The 21,051-nt window shown below is 35.5% G+C and overlaps 1 protein-coding gene and 2 non-coding genes across 3 annotated transcripts in view; 1 reads left to right on the top strand and 2 right to left on the bottom strand.

The window, feature by feature from the left end:
- Positions 1-21,051, top strand: part of Cda4 (chitin deacetylase Cda4) — a 134,742-nt gene that overhangs the window by 102,473 nt on the left and 11,218 nt on the right. Inside the window, exons 3-7 of the mRNA XM_081758146.1 lie at positions 2,616-2,727; positions 4,172-4,299; positions 14,065-14,270; positions 16,828-16,984; positions 20,301-20,439. Of these exons, the coding sequence (XP_081614272.1) occupies positions 2,616-2,727; positions 4,172-4,299; positions 14,065-14,270; positions 16,828-16,984; positions 20,301-20,439 (742 nt within the window). The remainder of the gene's footprint in view (positions 1-2,615; positions 2,728-4,171; positions 4,300-14,064; positions 14,271-16,827; positions 16,985-20,300; positions 20,440-21,051) is intronic.
- Positions 6,092-6,178, bottom strand: TRNASTOP-UCA (transfer RNA opal suppressor (anticodon UCA)). Its single transcript has one exon. It is a non-coding gene; the product is annotated as a tRNA-Sec (tRNA).
- TRNAR-CCG (transfer RNA arginine (anticodon CCG)) lies at positions 6,901-6,972 on the bottom strand. Its single transcript has one exon. It is a non-coding gene; the product is annotated as a tRNA-Arg (tRNA).

The following is a 21,051-nucleotide window of genomic DNA, read 5'->3' as shown; positions in this document are numbered from 1 at the left end:
ACACTACAATTTGTTTGCTGGAGGTCTTCGGAAATCAAACAAGCGCCGTTGGATCATTCTTCATCAAGACAATGCGAGCTCTCACATATCTCGTCTAACAACAGACTATTTGAACACTCAAAAAATAGAATTGATAGGTCATCCACCGTACAGTCCTGATTTGGCACCCAGTGACTTCTTGTTCCCGAATGTCAAGAATAAATTGCGTGGACAACGACTTTTGTCGGCAGAAGAAGCCGTTGATGAGTTCAAAAACCATTATTATGGAGGTGCCTTAAGAAGATTGGAAAAGATGCTTTGACAAATGGTTCGAACGAATGCAAAAGTGTATTGATCATAAAGGAGAATATTTCAAAAAACAATAAATTAATTTTCAATGGCAATGTTCAATGTTTTTTCATTGTTAGGCTCAAAATATAAGTAGTGGCCCTAGTATTAATTTAAATAGATAGCTTTCTTTCACTTCCTCTTCCATTATTGTTTGTAGCAGGACCGTCATTTCAGATTTTGCTTGGAGGGGAGGGGGGGCAAGACGCCTTGATATAAGTAAAATTTCGCGTCTTTCACTGATTTACTACTATTCTATTGATAAAATATATATAAAACTCAAACGCAGGAAGGCAATTACCCCTCCTAAATGACGCCACTGTTTTGTAGGTATTAATGATTGATGTCATAAGTGATGTATGATGTATTAAGTTGATGTCATAGACGCATGGAAGTTTAAGTAAATAAAATAAATGTAAATACAGTAAAGTACTTCTATCTTATTTTGTAGAGAATGTTTTCTGTAAGGTTGTCCGAATAAATATTTTAAAGACTGTAACACTTAAATTCTGAACAGCATACACACACATATAGATACTCGTGTATTTTGCATAACGGGTTTCTTTCGTAACTCGGGAGTCATTGCCCGGTGGGAACGGAGAAAAGTTATGTATGAATTAAACATAGGAGACTCATACTTCCTTCTAATTTATCATATCAATTACGTTAATTACAGTATTAATTACAAGTAACAAGGCATGCCTTTCTCAGGTTTCAATTACGATGAAAACTTTAGAACTGGCAACCATGCTTTAAAGATAAGTAATGCATTACACCAGTGGATTCCAACCTTTTTTGGCTGGCGATACATTTTATGAACGCCAACGATATCCCGATACACTTCTTTGATTTTTTATTATTAATAATATAATAAATTATAATATTTGTAAGCCTATAAGTTTCTATAAAAATGAAAATAGAATGAAATGAAATGAAATCTTTTAAGTTTTACGTCCCACAGATATGCCGGTTAGGCTAAAGGAGACGGTGTTGATGAGAAATGAATGAAATGGTGGAATGAAGAAAGTGAGAGGAAACGGGAGAACCCCGAGGAAACCCATGTACACGTTGTTGGATCACTATAAAGCTGCCGTGGCGGGAGCTATCTATAAAAATGAGAAGAAATCTTTCAGTTTAACGTCCCACGATTATGCCCTTTCAGCTAAGGGAAACTATGATTAAAGCAAGTGAATGATGATGGAAGAATTGGTGGAATGAGAAAGTTTGAGGAAACGGGAGTACCCCTAGAAAACCCACGGGCACGATGTTGTCCACCACAAACGTACTTGAAAGATATCAAACCAGGATCCCCACGCAACAGAGGTAAGCGCTCTGCCACTAAAGTTTCTATAAATTAGTGAATATGTAGTACAAAGCATTGTTGTTACCGTTGGAGGCGTTGAGGGATACGATCTGTCTCAAGATTGATTTTAATTTACTGTTAAATGCTTCATGATATTTTTAAACTGTCAAATATCGCGACACATCCTGTGAGACTACGCGACACACCAGTTGGAAACCACTGTTTTATACAATATATTGTTCTCTACAGCCTTTTTCTAGCTAACCTTCCTAAATAATAATAATAATAATAATAATAATAATAATAATAATAATAATAATAATAATAATAATAATAATAATAATAATAATAATAATAATAATAATAATAAACCCCTTGGTTGTATAACCATCCACGAAAGGTTATAACCTTCGAGGCAGATTTTAATTCATTCATATGTGGTTAAAGTATATGAAATTTAGAGTTGCCAGATCTTAAGTTTGGAAAAAATACTAAAATACCTTGTGAAATGAAGGAAACAGATTTACAAGCAAAGTCCTTGTTAGGGATACAACAGCACCCTGGAAACAAATGCAAGCACTGTTGCCAGATATGAATCTTACTTCCTGATCCCTTCTTCATTTGTTTCTTTATTAAAGTTTAACATCTCTTTTTAAGTGCCGAGGCTATATGAGACGTGGAACTACAGCTTAAGGTGGAATATGAACTACTCCAATGCGTTCAAATTTTGTAATATTCTTCCACTGAGAATCGAAGGAACCACTTGAACCAAAGGAGCACGCGCTAACCTTTAGACCAAGGGGGAATCTGAGATCCCTTGAGATCACAATTGCAGCTCTTATCTTATAAACCTGTATTGCTGCACGTACAAGGATATAAAGCTGATACAATTAGAAACAAAATATAAATGTCAATTGAATGTTGTAATGTAATGTTACTTATCTAGGTCAGTTTCATTTATTCATTTGTTGCTTTCTCTTTTCAGTGCGTAGATGCCTACCCATATCTCAACAGATGTCCGTCGGGACTTTACTTTGACGACATCAGCAAGTTGTGTACGTTTAAGAACGAAGCAAGATGTGGGCCGATAAGTTCAAGTAAGTATTTACGGATAGTTTCAAAAGTTGCACAATGGAATATAATGATAAGTTAAAGAGCTAATGTTTAGCAGAAGAGGTCCAGCAATTGTTTCTAATGACGGTAATTTCTGTTCACATTAGGTTCCTTTAGTTTAGGTTAGGTTAGTGTAAGTGAGTTTAGGTTAGGGTAGGTTAGTTTATGTTAGATTATGTTAGTGTAGAGGTCCGTACGTATTCAGCCTTGCTAATCAATGGGCTGGGAAACAAAGATAGCGTACGTATTCGGCTCCGTTAATCAATGAGCTGACAAATATAGGTGGCGTACGTATTCAGCTTTGTTAATCAATGGACTGGGAAACAAAGATGTCGAATGTATTCAGATCCGTTAATCTCTAGGCTGAGAAACAAAGACGGCGTGCGTATTCATCTTTGTTAATCAATGGGCTGGGAAACAAAGGTGGAGTACGTATTCAGCTTTGTTAATCAATGGTCTGGGACACAAAGATGGCGTACGTATTCAGCTTTGTTAATCTCTGGGCTGAGAAACAAAGATGGCGTACGTATTCAGCTTTGTTAATCTCTGGGCTGAGAAACAAAGACGGCGTACGTATTCAGCTTTGTTAATCAATGGACTAGGAAACAAAGATGTCGAATGTATTCAGGTCCGTTAATCTCTAGGCTGAGAAACAAAGACGGCGTGCGTATTCATCTTTGTTAATCAATGGGCTCAGAAACAAAGATGGCGTACGTATTCAGCTTCGCTAATCAATGGGCTGTGGTGGCTCAGTGGTAGACGTCTGGCGCAAGGGGGCCGTGATTCGATTCCAGCTCCCATCAAGTTTTGAGGCCGGTTCGGATCTCCCGTTTTCTCACACTTTAGTCATTCCACCATTACCTCCAATCTGCTCTTTATCACCGTCACCCTTAGCCATAGGCAGCGCCATGATTTTGGTAATATGGGTGCATGCTAGGATGGAACAACACATCCTAACATTGTTGCCAGAATGCTCTGCACTATTGAGCCTTAAGATCTCAAAAATAATCCCTAAGTTTTACTAAATAATAATAATAATAATAATAATAATAATAATAATAATAATAATAATAATAATAATAATAATAATAATAATAATAATAATAATAATAATAACTCGAAAAACATGGTATGATAGCAAGTAACTTACGAGAGACGTAAGAAGTCAGTCAAATATATCCAAAAATAGGAAACAATAAATATAGGCTACAAAATAGAAAGGAATATTGTAGGAAATCTGAAAATCGAAGTTAATGTGGGGGCAACTGCACCCATTGCACCCACTGTGGTGCAGCCTATGCCATTAGCCTCGGTGCATAGAAATGGTAAACTTAAAAAAAAAAAAAGTAGTCAATGATTAGTTCATTATCATGTTGGTATATAAAACAAGTAAAAATCTTAATAATTGCTTCTTATCTTTGTTTCTAGCTCCTGCTCCGAGTACAGAACCTCCGGTCGATTTAGCTTTGAAATGCGATCCAAGCGCTTGCACCCTGCCGTATTGCTTTTGCTCTCGAGATGGAACGAGAATACCAGGTGAACTAGAACCGTCACAGGTATGTATGTAGAATATATACAAAAATTATTTTAGTGTACCTATTCAGTGCTTGGTTCTTACAAAAATAGAATAATTATTCTAATTTTAACACACACAGCAAAAATTAGTTTTTTTAAAAAAAATACTTTGTATTCTTTCATATCTTATACGAAGAAGATTTAGATCACCATGTGGATGCTTCAGGTGTAGGCTTACTGGTTAGCAATCCAGTCAGGATGTACCATACTCAAATACCATGGCTAGCCACTCTCATCGAAGGTTTCCCACTGATTTTGATAAGTTCTTCCATTTCATTTCTCACTGTTATTCATTGATACTTGGCCTTCCAGGTGGTATCTAGAAATCTGTTGTATAAAAAAGAACTCAACATCGTTCTACATAGTAAAACCAAACTACGGAGATTTAATATTTAAATTAGAAATGATAAATTTGTTGTACAATCCGCGGCAAAAAACCTGCAACATGAGGATATAGGTTTATTGTGAAACTACACCTAACAGCACAGGGAATGAACATAACGTCTAAGTGGAACGAATCACGCAAAGATAAACCTCGGCTTCCTCGCGTGCACACTTATTTTGGAGCAAAAGACCGTCATTTTACAATAAACTTATATGCTCATGTTGCAGGTTTTTTGCCGCGGATTGTACCAGCTTCAGTTTGAATACCGGCTTAACAGAGGATATAGAGCCTATTCTTGAAACCATTATAAACCACCAAACTACTTGACGTAAAAGCCCTTTTTACGGGCCTCAGCGGGGCCGTGCCGTAAGGGGGGGGAGGAGAGCGGGGCGACGGCCCCGGGCGCCAAAGTAAGAGGGGCGAAAAATTCGGGAGAAAAAAAGGAAAAAAGATACGAAAAATTGTTTGGAATATATGTATAAGGGCACCGTCGTATACTCTCGCCCCGGGCGCTGATTTTCCACGGCACGGCCCTGGGCCTCAGCCACTCCAACGCCACCTATTAGCGACCGGCTGAACTGTGTCCAGTCTAGCGACGAACACCAGGTCATTGCACTGCGTTGCCTTGTCCCTAACAGCCACATCAGGAGCTCTCTAGACTTTGTGGCCGTCACGTCTTTTATTCACGTGATTCCCCAGTTTGCCTCACGACGCTCGGTGGACGCCGAAAATTGGGAAGCACCGACCGGGAACCGAACCCGAGACCACATAGACGTGAGTTCAACGCTCTAACCACTAGACTAATACTATTCCTCTACCCTTGAACCTATATAATAATAATAATAATAATAATAATAATAATAATAATAATAATAATAATAATAATAATAATAATAAATCGGTATTTTTTTACTGTTGTTGCTCTTATATCTGTCGACACACGGATAGGTGTCCTCTTGAATCCATTATATTCATATGTCCCTACCTCATACGTTTTTGCTCTTATACCTGCCCACAGCCGCACGTGCATAGCCAATCTATAAGACTTTCGACAATTTGTTTGTCAGTAGCTGTCTAATAGCTCCAATGTTGAAAAATGACCTTAAAAATCCAATAAAGGCTAAAATAGGTACGAACTATATTGATAGTACGTGATTTTTTTTAAATATTGTTTATAAAAAATAAATTTTGTATATCTATGGTTTCGCGGTATACAGATTGAGAAACACAATTTTGAGTTTAAATATAACAATTTGTTTAAAAAATACAAAATTTAGTAACTTAGTAAGACCTATCAAATACAATACGTATAGGCTACTCAGTAACTTTTAAAAAGCTAGTGCCTCACAGTTCGTACAATAACTTATTTCGACATTTTTAGAAGTTCCCGCCCAGAAGGTGGAATCGAACCACTCTGACGCTAGTCAGCTACAGGTTTGAAGCCTGCACCCCGGACCACCGAAGTTCATCTGGGCACTTAACCGCCATTTCAGCTTAGTATATATAGTCACAAAACATATTTTAAAACAATTACGAGAGTTAACATTTCAATATACCCTAAGATTTTATTTGAAGAGAGAATAATTTATCTATAATAATTTTTATAATGAATTTTTTCTCTGCATTTATTTATTGCCAAATTATTGTATTATTTGCATTTTAGTAAAAATTCCATAAAACACTTTTCTGCACTTGTAGACTTATGACGTACTGGTAATTTGAGTGAGTGTAAGTTAGTTATTTGCATAATAAAATGAGTACACAAAAAATTAAATATATATGTTCACTACCGACACATTGTTCGTCAGGGCGGGAAGTATAAATTACATATTTTTGAGAACCATTTATTTGCGTGCAGTGACGTCATAACAAGCAAAAAAATAAATGCTTTCATGCTTGTGAACTGCTTTATCTACTTTTTTTCTCGTAACTTTTTTCTTTACTTGACCTTGAGAACCGTTTGAACAGCTGAGTCATTAGAACGTTAACCTATAGACTTGATAACCAGCGCACTGCTATGATAGAGGGGCGAGGGAAATGAAATCTTTAAGTTTTACGTCCCACGTTATGCCGGTCAGGCTAAAGGAGACGGTGATGATGAGAGATGAGTGAAATGGTGGAATGAAGAAAGTGGGAAGAAACGGGAGAACCCCGAGAAAACCCACGAGCACGGTGTTTGTCCACCACAAAGTCCACACGGCGCGAGCTGGGATCGAACCAGGGACCCCAAGCACCGGAGGCCAATGCTCTCCCACTGAGCCACCGCGCCTATTCTAAATAATTGAAAAATAGAATACCATGCTATTTTAGGTTATTATGACCCCTAACGTTTACTGCTACCAGGGGCGGATCCAGGACCGACTTCTGCGGGGGGGAGGTTGTCATACTCCTACTCAGAGCTACTTTTAAGAGTTTCAAACTCTGGGATGGTTTATACATACATACATACATACATACATATATATATATATATATATATATATATATATATATATATCCTCTTCTAGGGGGATATTGCCCCCTGGATTCGCCCCTGGCTGCTACTCACAACATTCTTAACAGTAACGGTTCGTAAATTCACTATTTCCTCTACACGACTTCTCCATAAACAAAAATATCAGCTACTGCACGAAATACTTTAAGTTTAGCGTCCCTTGTCGGTATCAAGGCTATATGGGACGTGGAACTACAATTTAACGTGAAACAATGATTACAAACCACAATGAGTTCAATGCTCTTCCACCGGGAATCGAGCCCAGAACCACACATACCAAACGCCAGCACTAGCCATTAGATCAGCAAAAAGGAGAAATGTTTAATTGTTATGTGACTTTAAAATACGCTTAAAATAACATGATAAATGTGTCAGTATGCATGTATGGAATTGTTCCGTATTTCAGACACTGATAAAGCGTCTCACTCACACTTCTTTACATTTTATATCTAAGGGTGCTCGCACATCTATCCATCACGAACGCGATATCTATTTCTAAACTTTGTCAATAGTTGTGACTTCAAGTACTTTAGCCCTGGATATGATCGTAGTTAAAACACGTTTTCTTGTATAAATTATAAAAGTTGTAAACAATTTTTTTTAATGCACTAACTACTTTTAATGCTTCAACTATGTTCTTTCTCGATTTTCCTAAATTCCAATGATGCAATTTGCACCCCTCCCCCCTTGTAGGCACCAGCTGCGTAAATCTATCTTAAACATTGGGGTCACGGGTAAGACAGTTCCCATATATATATATATATATATATATATATATATATATATATATATATATATATATATATATATATATATTCTTTCTTTCTATGCGATGTTCAAAATATTTATGAAGTTGAAAAACAATGCTGTGGAGGATCAGAGGGCAGAGTTGTTTTCAACGTTTAGAGGTGGACAGATTTGAGGCTTATTTGTTTTAGAGGGGAGGTGAGACTCATATTACAGTAGATGAATCTGATTTTTGAAGTGAATCTATTTTATATTATATATCAGGCGATGTAGATGAAGTGGTGGTACATATCAGTATTACAAATCAGTGCCATGAACACACTCTGAAATCTGAATACATGCATATTTATAATTGGTACCATATGTTTCAACTTAGGCAAACAACCCATTTCAAATCAGATTATTAGGGGGACAGTCCCCCAAGTTCCAAGATTGGGGGTCATGTTTCCCTCATCCCCTCGAGATTTGCGCCAGTGGTAGGCACTTCTACAATGAGAATTATTTTGTGCACTTTCATATTTTGTGCAATAAATTCAGAATTGTTTAATAAAGGTTCGTTACGTCATTACAAAAAAATACTTCAGCATACTGTAGGAATATTGACTCAAAATTGTTGATATATTACTATAAGGAAATAAACGTTAAGTTCATTAATAAAGAAAATATATTTTGTTTTATTTATAGTTTAATGGTAGCTTCAGTACCAAAGCCATATAAGACATGGACCTATTGTATGGTTTAATGTGGAATTAGAATCACATGTAGGTCCAACCGGGGATCCTGAGCCTCTCATACCAAAAGTCACAAACTATTTGGCAATGGAGAAACGGTCGAGTTGTTTTATTATTATTCTTATTATTATTCGAATCAAAGACGTAAACAAGATTTCACCAGAGGGGAGGGGGGTTCAAGCTTGTATCGTTTGACATGCATGTATTGCTGAAAGGGGGTTAAAACCCAGAAACCTCTCCTTGCGTACGCCACTGGTTCGAATAATAATAATAATAATAATAATAATAATAATAATAATAATAATAATAATAATAATAATAATAATAATAATAATAATAATAATAATAATAATAAAACAGAAATACAACGTGAGCACTGAAATCATGGTTGTCAATACTGTTGAAAAAGTTTATTTGGTCATTTTTCATATGGCAAAGCAGAGTGATATGTAATTCGAACCTCCTTCATGGAAAAATCTGTGTCTGTATAACATGTTTCCTACAGTAAATATACGCTTTGTTTCTATGGCTTTGTACAAATGACAATACGAAATAAACTTTTCCTATAGTATAGAGATTGTGATTTGCAGTACAAAAGTAATAAGTTATAGTTTCTTCTTTATGTCCATGTTTAAAATAATTTAATGCAATTTTTACCTGAATGTCTGTAAATTTTTTGACTTAGTCCTGATGATGGACATAAGAAAATGTTGGAAATATATATTGACTGCTAGTTTTTTTTTTTTTTTTTTTTTTGAAAGCAGCTGAGGTAATATTTCATCCTATTTTGTTTTTATTTCGCGGTGGCTCAGTGGTAGAGCGTTCACCTATGGTGCATGGGGTCCTTGGTTCGATCCCAGTTCGTGCCAAGTGAACTTTATGGTGGATAAACACCATGTGCGATGGGGTTCTCCCGTTTCTCCTAATTTCTTCATCCCACCATTTCATTCATTACTCATTATCACAGTCTCCTTTAACCTAGCCGGCAAAATCGTGGGATGTAAAAGTTAAAGCTTTCTTTTGATTTGTTTTTAATTCGTACTAATAAACAAAGGAAATATTTATGCCATTCTTATTTCTTCTGAGTACCATGCTTGATTGTATCTTTTCTTCTGTTTTATCCTGCTAGTATAGGCTGTGTACACTGTACAGTTCCATCAGTTCCATTATATACAGCTGCTATTCAGTATGTCACCAAACGCAGTACAGTGTTGGAGTTAAAGTAGTTCTAAAGTCGTCGATAAAGCTGTTTTTTCTATTTATTTTTATTATTTTTATATAACATGCTTATACAACGCGATTGTTTACTGCCGAATGTATAATACATCTGTACAGTTCGTGAATTTTCTTTCTTTCTTTTTCTTCCATATATGAAAACTAAACATACATTCCAACATTGAAGGACCATATCCATGTCAGCAGGCTAAAATGAGCTTTCGGATAATTGTGACATTTATTTGATTTACTTACGTTTTTACTTGCAATAAAGTTTTGTACGAGTTCATATATAACAGATCATCAACTAAAGATTGCAGCAAGACTGTTTCAGTGCACATTAAAAGAAGAAGAAGAAGAAGAAAAAAGAATGCAATGACAAGAATTTTAGGAATGATCCAAAAAAGGGCATCAAAAGAATGCCATCTTGGCCAAGAATTAAAGTTCTTTCAAAACTAGAAACAAATTGACAGCTCAAAAACACGTGCAGATTTGTTTTGAAGAGAAGGAACTCTACGTCACATAGTTATTAAGGTCAGCCAGCGAGGGTTGAACCATAAACGTCATTTTAGCAACAGTGGGAGTACGGTTTCCTTGGCAACAGACCTTAACATTCCAATGTTGCCGCTAGTAGGAGTCTAAACACGTATTTTCTTAGTCTTTCGTTTCTTTGTGCGCTGAAGTGATTAAACACACACATAGCGCCTCCCCCTCCCCTCTTTCCAACATGCACAAACTGGGACGACAAACATATCCTTTCATCCATCCAAACAAACCAATATTTAGAGATTTTACTTTTCGTTAAGATTCACAGGACAGATCCAGCCGATGATTCACCCGGATGCGCACGAAGTGGCAACTGCGTACCACGTGCTTCTCCAAACGTCAATTCGTTTCTAGTTTTGAAAACACTATAGTTTGTGGATCAGGGCCCAGAAAATTTTTGAACGGCCTCTAAATCGAGTTTTCTTATTTTCTACAGAATAAGTACATCATACTGAGTTAAGTGATAGTTTGGATTTGGACACACCATATGTAGTTCTCCAGATATAAGATCTACAAGTAAATTTTTGTTAAAATATATTGGATCTTTTGATTATTTTTTTTTTAAAGCAACAGAAACACAAAGCAAGAAAAGAATAATCCTTCTCCGTACATCCTGCTTTGCTTGACAATTTCAAATGACAAGGTAACGGGCGGATTGTGCCAGCGGGAAGATAATATTGCTGACATCATTCGAATGGTGTTTTGTGGTTACGAGTATTTGTGCTTCTGGAATTATACATCTTAAAAACGTCTCAACGAAATACTGCTTTAGTATTATTTTAAACTTGAACATTGTAATAATAGAAAAGTTTTACTATTGAAACTATATTGATATAATTAGAATTATACAAAGTTTGAACGAGGAAAAGATTTGGAATAAAGCGGTGGGATATTCTATTTAAGCTGGACTCACGAGAACATATGAGTACGGAGAAAGATCTGTCAGTGGTGTAATGATATAATTACCATAACTTACCATGAATATTAACGAAACTATGTATATTATATAATTACTTAAAGAATGTAAGGAAGGTTTGTTTATAATCATAACAGGTCCATGTTTCCTGAAGGCAGATATGACTCATCATTTGCAATATTTCAAAGCTACTTGTGTTTTCCTCTTCCATCAGTAAAGATTGTTTCTTTTTCCAATGGTTCCCTAGATATGTATCTTCTGTCAAACATACTAAAAATTTATATGTTCGAAGACTACTGAATTTATAAAATACATAAACAGTATTTAAATGGTATTAACTTACATATAAGCACAGCTTTTTTCTCCTTATGTGTACCTAAATAATCCATTGTTTTTTTTAACACTTTTAAAACATTATTACTTACAAAACCATTTAATTAAAATCAATGGCGGATTTTACATAGGGCGACCTAGGCAACCGCCTGGGTTCCTGTACTTCAGAGTTCTACTCTTGATTATTGTTTAAAACATTTATGGACAAGAATATGCGTCGTTCAATAAATTTCCTCACAAAATCCTGGAAGTCAAGCCGCTTACAGTTAGTGAGTTCCATTGGCCTTCAATTTATTATGTAGTCCTCACTAGAAGATAGTTACTCCGTTATTAAGTTAATGTAAAGAAACGCTAGCGATGTGATTCGTGAATAAACGTGCTTATAGAAGTATTGTGCAACCGGTTATCAGTTGGTGTTAACTCAAAAGATTTAAAAATTTTTACAATGTTATTAGAAAAATTAAATTCTATGTTGTGTGTCCACGATTTTATAAAATGTCTTCACGTAATCGCGATACTAGAATAAAACATAGGTTACGGGAAAGAAGAAAGGAACCACCGCAGCATTTTTATGTATCTTTTGTAAAGTATTTAAAAACCAAAAGTCGAGTTGGAAGTGAAGTCGGCTATGAACTTGACGGTTCACCTAAAGATTTTAGGAAAAGAGATAAGATACAATACAGTCATTGATTTTCACTGAATTAGTATCTTCGACATCGTCAACGCTTTTTCCTCTGTCAACGGTACTTGCAGCCAATGAAGAGTCCACCAAACAAATGAACTTCAGGAAATGGAATCCAGAAATATAGTCACTGCAGACAAGTGACACAGTAGAATATGATTGTTACTAAACGTCCTGCTCTATTCACAATAATAATAATAATAATAATAATAATAATAATAATAATAATAATAATAATAATAATAATAATAATAATAATAATAATAATAATAATAAATCCTTAAAGTCAAAATAGACGGCATTGTAGTAAATTTTACACGAGAATTTGGGTAATGGTGAAACACCGGAGAGACGCTGAGTAATATATTCCGAATTCAAAATCTCCGCATATCGTTTTGCGTGTCGTTTATTTTATGACAAAGGTATCGGTTCAACTGAGGGAACACGTGAGATAAAGCATGTGGGAGTATGTGTGAAGTATCACGAAAACAGCACAATGAGTTTACAGACACAAAGAGTGCATGTTGAAGTGGTTCGATCGAAAAAGAATTGAAACGTAGAACAGCGTTGGAAATATATTTTTAAAAGACAATAAGTCATTGTTAAGTTTCTAGCTTCACATAATTTAGCATTCAGTAGTCATAGGGAAAATTCGAATGCAAATTTTGGTGGTAATGTTCTGAATTTAAGTCAAATAAGTTGTTCGATCTGATGAAACTTCACGCTTTCTGTTGCATTCCTTATAAACAGTGGCGGCTTTAGCGGGCCTACTCAAAATTTTTGAAAAACATAAACCCTAAGAGGTACAATAAAGAATATATTTCCCACTATTTATATTAATGGAAGATCATTATTTAACAAATAGCATCAAACACCATTGTAAAAGTAATTTCCTGCTGTCATTAATCAATCAGATGTGTATATGTATCCATAAGCGAGGAAGCGGGCCTACCCAAAATTAAAATCCTAAAGCCGCCCCTACTTATAAGCATTAATTTTCTTGTTAAGTAACCTACTTACAGTACGAGAATACCATCTTGGATATTTTAGAATTTATTTTAACTCCTACTGGAGCATTAGTATTTATCGCATCCAATATACAGGTAGTATCATCAACCTTTTGTGCAACGAAATTAATAGCTTTATTCAACAAAATATTAGTCCACGCTACTTCTGGAATTTTTCTATATAAAGAAAGGTAGTCACACTTATGGTATAATAAACATTGATCTGAGAAGATCTGCATTGAGAAGACCTTCACAATTTCACACTTGAACTTTACATTAACATTTTTACGTATAGCCCCGTTAGTTATCGGGTTCGAAGAGCTTCCAGATTTTTCCGCCTGTATTAGGGAAACAAATCTTGGTAAAAGAGCAAGGACATTGAATTCACTAAATTTGAATTAGCTGTCCTAGTAATGTCTTGGTGATTTTTACCGGGTAATTTTGGCTTTACTCTCATTCTTAACACCAGCAAAAGGAACCCAAGGCACATCAAAACATAATGTAGATAGTGTTAAAAATTTTTGATAACGGTAAGTTCGTAACTGTTATTTTTCACTGGGAACAGTCTTTCTTGCGATCAATCTCCAGTATTAGTTGCCTCCAGGTTAAACTCCTTGTTTTAAAATAGCTATAGTTTCGCAAACTGTAAATATAGAGGTGTTGATTTTTTAACTTTTCTTTCTTTTTCAGACCCCTCAAATCATTCTGATGACCTTCGACGGCGCCATCAACCTGAACAACTTTGATCACTACATGAAAGTGTTTTCGCACGACAGAAAGAACCCCAATGGATGTCCAATTCGTGGAACCTTCTTTATTTCTCACGAGTACAGCAATTACCATATGATACAAGAGCTTTATCACAGGGGACATGAAATAGCAACAGAAACCATTTCGTAAGTACTAAAAAAAGTTTCCACTAATGTAGTTTTCAGACAATTTCACCAATGATTTAGAACATAGGAAATATATATTGCTTTTATTAAGGGATGTACAGTACATTTAATTTTATAGTGGATTTTTCTTCCCTTTTTCTTTCAATATTGTAAAGTATAACGAACTACAGAGTGATAAAACTAATTTCGCAAACTATGAGGGTATTGGAAAGTTACAGAAGGGAAGTTCAGACATGAGGTTACGGTAGCTGAAAAACAATTTGGTTTTATGCCAGGCACGACAACAACGGGTTCATCTTCAGATTCCTTAATACACAGATTTAGCTAGTTATTGGGTACTTAAATGAACGAATGCAGTGCCAAAGCAATTTCGAAAAGCAGTTTCAAGAAAAAGGAGAAAACTAGAAAGGTTTCTATGTAGATAGTGTGGATCAGAGTAACATCCTCATCTAATATGGTTGCTCTGTTCAATTGACTACTCTTTTTTTTCCTTCACATTTTCAACTTCTTTCGTCTTTCCTATGCTTTGACGACGATCAATTAAGAATTGAAAGCTACAGATTTTTGCTCGCATTCCATAAAACTTAAGACAAACAATATCGAGTCTTTATTTAGTACCCGAACTGGGATTTCTTCGATCTGTGTTCTAGTATTTACGGCTTTGGCGTAGGAGACCCGGGTTCGATTCCTGGCGGGAGCTCATGTGGTTGGAATCCGATGTTAAGTTGTAGGTACAATTTTTTGATGAACATTTTCGTAGAAGATGGATTAAAAAAAAAAAAAAAAAAAAGATGAGAACCTGGCCTCTGCGCTCGCGAGATCTTTCCCTCTAGACTGTTTCTTCTGCGGATTTATCAAGGACCAAAGCTATAGGACTCCTGTCGATAACTTGGGAGATCTTCACAACAGAATTAATCAGGAATTTAACAACAGAATTAATCAGGAATTTAACAATGTGATCTCTGAAGTGCTAGTGAATACCTGGACGGAATTGGAATTTGATTCGACATCTGCCATGAAATTAGAAGGGGGTCATATCGAGGTTGTGTAAAGTGCTAATGCTGGGATTTAAAAAAAATGCATGAGTTTCTCTACCAAAATATACATTTTGGTAATAAAATTGTATTTGTATGAAAAATTACGCTCTTTCGTAATGTTAAAGGTCTAAGCCAGACACCTTGTATATACAAGATGTAATTTATTTTATTTTATTTATTTATCTTAGAATCTGCACAATGAGCTGGTTAAATATATATCTACTCTATAGAACTCATTATTTAATAGATTTTCGCATTAAGTTAAGAAAAAAACTTTTTTAATGATTATTTTTTGTATGCCCAGGTAGTTTATTATACCGTTTTAAACCAATATAGATAAGTGAATTTCCATATGGAGAAGTTCGTTGATACGTAGTAGATAAATTATCTTTTCCAGCCATGGGACAATTGTATAACCATCTTTAATGTCAATATTTATACGTCAAATCTATATGAAGATAGCAAAACATATGTCCCTCTGGTCTTTCGCTTCGGTAGTTGGTCACACTAAGGTCTATATGATGACAAAAGTTGATAATGGCGTAATTAGAAATTCTCTATTTAGCAATATGTATTTCGTGTTTACCAGTGACTGAAAGTTTTTTTTTTTATTTATTTATTTAATTCAAAAGGTTATAATTTACTCTCTTGTAAAAATTTACATGTCATGGTTAGGGATCATCGTATAGAAATTTAAGTATTGTTAAATTTGTATATAATGCAAAGACAAAACAAAGGACACCTGATTAAACTTCAAAAAGAAATAAGTAAAATCAATCTGTCTGAGCGTGTGGTGAAGCTAATATGTTCAGTTTAAGCCTGTCTATCTCAGGTGTGCCCTCGGAAAGTATGCGAACTATACTTCGGCCCCACCGCCGCCGCCCTATGACGGAGAAAACCCTCCTTTTGCTTAGGGAAAAGAAGTGAATGACTTCAGCTGTGTTGTCAATTTGTCATTCAGTCGTTTGGTCTTGACAAGTGAAAATCGTAGGCTACTTAGAATGGCTAATAAGACAGAGCACAACGAAGTCCGTGAAATAGTTGAATGTAGCAACGCTTCCGCATCCAATAATTGAAAGGTCTTGACCACAGCAAATTGTCCCTCCTCTTTCGAGGGAGGTACAGGAATACACACATCAACAGCAGCGCCAGAATGGGCACAGTTCAAATAGAAGGGCTCTAGTTGGCGAAACTGTCACACATTTATTATTTTCAAAATAAACGTTGCTTTGCTCAGCTATTTGTATTTTAGTGTAAGTTATTTAAGATAGCAAAGTTAGTATGAACCAGGTAGTTATAAAATGCCTGTTCATTTTGAATATATACGTATGTTTCAGCTAAAAAAAAAATATGAGTTCGACACCGTTCTTAGAAAGTCGAATGGTAGAAAATTATTCAGATTCGACTTCAGGTTAGGAGCCCATTGAATTATGTTAGAACCAAACTAGAGCGTTCTTACAACAAAATATCTTCATATAAAGGCAAAATGTTATAACCGTTAATTCTCTATCTTTCTACAGCTTGCAAAAGGGCCTAGAAGACAAAGGTTATGAAGAATGGGCTGGAGAGATGATAGGCATGAGGGAGATATTGCGCCACTTTGCCAACGTCTCCAAAGATGATGTAGTAGGAATGCGTGCTCCATTCCTTAAGCCTGGAAGAAATACCCAATATGAGGTACGAATGATAAGTTTTCTTATTACCTTCATGATTTTCCCCAACTTTCCTGATTACACATACTTATAATTGTTTAATATGTACTCTTATTCTATATATACAGGGTTAGCATAAATGAATCATTCATTTTGAAAAGGCCATATTTTCAAAAGTATTGCATATTCACACATGTATGATATATTAAAAGAACCACAAACTCATCAAGTTTATACACCCTCTACAAATGTTCAATATGTGCCCCTTTGGTGACACGACACACGTCCACACGATACTCGTGCTCATTCCATACATTTTGTAGCATAGTCCTGTCAATTGTCTGTACTACAGCACTGATGCGTTGAGCTTGACTAAGGATTGCGGTAGTGGGGTTACATAAACAAGGTCCTTAACGTATCCCCAAGGGAGAAGTCGCAGGGCGTTAAATCAGGAGATCTGGGAGGCCACGTGCTTTTTCCCTTTACAAAGCAACCAGTGTCCTTGAATTACCGATACCATCGTAAACTGCTTTATTTGCATGGCAGTTCCTTTCCATACTCTCTTTTGGAAGCGCGTTGCACAGCTATAACAAACGAACATCTCACATATTCAAGCACATAGCATTTGCTTTCTCTCTATTTTGGACAAGTGCATATCTAACCTCGTACTGTCACACTACCACACCCGATCAGAAAGATAATGGATTCGTGCTGCCACATAATACAAACTTTGTGAGTTTGTTGATTTTTTTCATATATATTTCATGTGCGTAAGTGTAATACTTTTGAAACTATAGCCTTTTCGAAACGAATGGATCATTTATGCTAACCCTATATTATGTGCAGCGTCTTTCAAACATTTTTTTTTTTCAAGTGGCGATTACTTTTATTAGTCACAATTTTCTATGGACCCCTACTCCTATCCCCCTTTGAAAGCATATTTATCATTTCTTGTGTTGAGCACAGCAGTATATCAGTATACTTATATTTTTTAAATGGTATTAAGTAAACTTTCCTTAATTTACATAATATATTGGTGTTTCTTTTAAATAATTGAATGGTATCAATATTTTATAACAATACATCTGTATGAACTATTAAAATATGTATACCATTTGTATACCATAAAGATTGTACTAAATTGAAAAATCTATTATTTATGTACTCTGTACCTATTTGAAATTCTCAACTATAATGTCCCTCACGCAATTGACTTAGATTTTATTTTTTCGAGAACTACTTGTGGTCCGCAGATCACACTTTGAGAAATGTTGCACTACGGAGTTAACATATTAATAGGAAGATCCTTGCTTGCCAAAGCAATGCAATGCTGTTCAGTGCATGGAGGTTACACGTAGGATGCACTTTCATCTTCTTCCTCTTTTGAAATCAATTTTTTAAAACTTTTCTGTTAAAAATGGATCAGCCAGTCAATTTTTTTGTTGCTTTCAATGACTACGAAAGTGCGATGTTCCGAAAGCTGTACTTTCGGCTCAAGAACAGCTGTTTCCTTGAGAGGTCAAACCACATTTACTACTCCCAATGTACTTAGCTCTCTTGATGCTTTTAAAATCAATTAATCACACAGTGATTCGAGATTACTAATGGTGACTAATGATAAACCTAACTACAATGTGAATACTTGTGCCATTACCAGTTTAACTCATGTCACCTGCTACCGTTTGCATATGAAAACACACATTTCTCTTAATCATTTTATAGCTACAAAAATTTTGTCCTTGGTTCGAAGTCTTTTTTTTTTTTTTTTTTTAAATCTTCATACCTTGAATACATCGAAAGTACAGATAGCTCTCCTCGCTGGTCTAGTGGCTAGCGCGTGCGCTTTTGGTGCACGTCGTTATTACGGGTTCCATTCCCAGTAGAGAACATTAGAACTTCTGAATGCATTACGGTGGTACGGAATGCACATCTTATACAGTCTCGGTGCCGAAAAGAGAGCTGAACTTCAAAAAAGTAAACAATCGTCACTGTAGAACATGAGTCGTATACCGCTAAAGAAACGAATTATGATGTCTTCGGTATAGTTAACTCAGTAACACTAGAAACGAACTTGCGCACTTCTACTAGGAACCCGGTGATATGTACATTGATATAAGACTTCTCGAACCAAAAAGGAAAATATCGTTGACAATACTGCAATATATAATGTGGCAAAAAAAAAAAAAAAAAAAAAAAAAAAAAAAAGTCATGTTCAAATTTTCCGTAATTTCATAATCAAAAATTGCTGGCAACAGCTTCTTAAAAGACATCGCACCAATAGAAAGAGAGTTATATGCACATCGGCAACACAGCCAATGCCAAGGGACCTCCTAGTTAGTTACAGGAACATTCTTTTTGTCTTTCTTTCCTTCTTTTTTCTCCTGGAAACTTGACATACACATACTGCAAACGATATAAATACGAGGCATGTCGACAAAATAAGTGTACTAGGGCCCTCGCGGGCAGACAGAAATTATTATTGTTATTTTGATCACACTGCCGTGCAGCTTAGTTCCTATACTTTCCAGCGAGCTCAATCACGTGTCAGTACGTTCAAAATTGGGCCACAGTAACAGCCACAGTGAAAGATGTTGATCAAATCTGTGGCTGCCAAGTGCGAGATTCGCACCGTTATCTGTTATCTCGTTGTGAAGGAAAAATCTTCGTCTGAAAGTTTTAACGAGATCAAATCAGTTCATGGCGAAGGGATTATGAATCGTACAAGTGTCTTTAAATGGTGTCGCGAGTTTAAAAACGGTCATACTGATGTGCAGGATGAACGAAAGAGTGCAAGACCGTCGATTTTGACTGATTCGAGCATTCTCCTGACCGGCGCCTTTAGACTATCATCTGTTCTCCTTTCTGAAGATGCAAATGGATGAAAACAAAATCAACTGACGAGGAAGTACAGATGAAGAATTGGGCAAAAGAGGTGGCGGCAGACTTCTTTGACCATGGCATAAAAATTAATCTCTCGTCTCACTAAATGCAAGGAGAGGGATGGCAACTACATGGAAAAATATTTGACATATGTACTGATGAAAGTATGTAAAAGTTTTGCTTTAAATAATTTTTGGAAACCTAAAAAAATCTAGTACACTTATTTTCTAGATGTGCCTCGTATATACACAAATGTCAGGGCATTCTGTTTAAAAAGGATTTGCACAATAATTGATTCTACTGTAAAAATAGTTCTCAGTTAAATATTCCATTCAACTTTACAAACACAGACACAATTCTTTCTCTGATAATATTTTAATGCATACAAGCTGTCTATCACTTACTGTCTTATATATATATATATCTTAGTTTGCTGCAAGATTAAAGTATGAATATTTCAGGTTCTTGAAGATTTCGGATATATCTACGACAGTTCAATTGGAATCCCTCCCCTGAAAGTCCCGATATGGCCGTACACTCTCGACTACAAAATCCCTCACGAATGCAGATCTGGAACCTGTCCGACGAAATCTTTCCCAGGTAAGGAATTCTACAGAGACAAAATAATAGTTACACGTTACACGTAACAGCCTGTTTGTTATTTTTCTAGTAGTTTAATGTTTTTCAAATGAAAAAGAAAAGTTAATGAAATTTTTAAAAAGATATACGTATAGTAAACACTTCATTAAATGTTGTTTAATTTTCTCTAGTGTTATTCTTCTCCATATTTCGACTACGAGACGTTTCTGTCTTGAAAGATTAAGGTTTTCGATTTAGCAACATAAGGGTGCAACCGTTCTTTAACAAATCGTGTAATTATTTTTTTCTTTTTGATATTACCAATTATATATATAGGGTGTTCTAAGAATGGTGGCACGAACAACAGAGCACTATTATTCAGGTCAAAATAAAGTAAAAATGCTTTAGATTAGATTAGATTTATTAATCATTTTCTGGACCATGTTACATGTACATTTGTACAAAATGGTATAGAGCTCGTCATTACATAATGATATAATATAATGCTATATAATGATATAATATACCCTTCGTGCCCTCCTTCTGCTACAATGGGGAATCAAAACTTCACTATCTGGCAACGCCGTAGATTAACTTGAAACCATCAGCATTGCTTTTCGAATTCATCAAACA

The sequence above is a fragment of the Thermobia domestica genome, chromosome 5 (assembly GCF_964235325.1).
Source record: "Thermobia domestica chromosome 5, izTheDome1.hap1.1, whole genome shotgun sequence".
In the NCBI taxonomy this organism is placed as follows: Eukaryota; Metazoa; Arthropoda; class Insecta; order Zygentoma; family Lepismatidae; genus Thermobia; species Thermobia domestica.
Note: the sequence above shows the minus strand (reverse complement) of the source record. Positions and strands in the feature narration are given on the sequence as shown.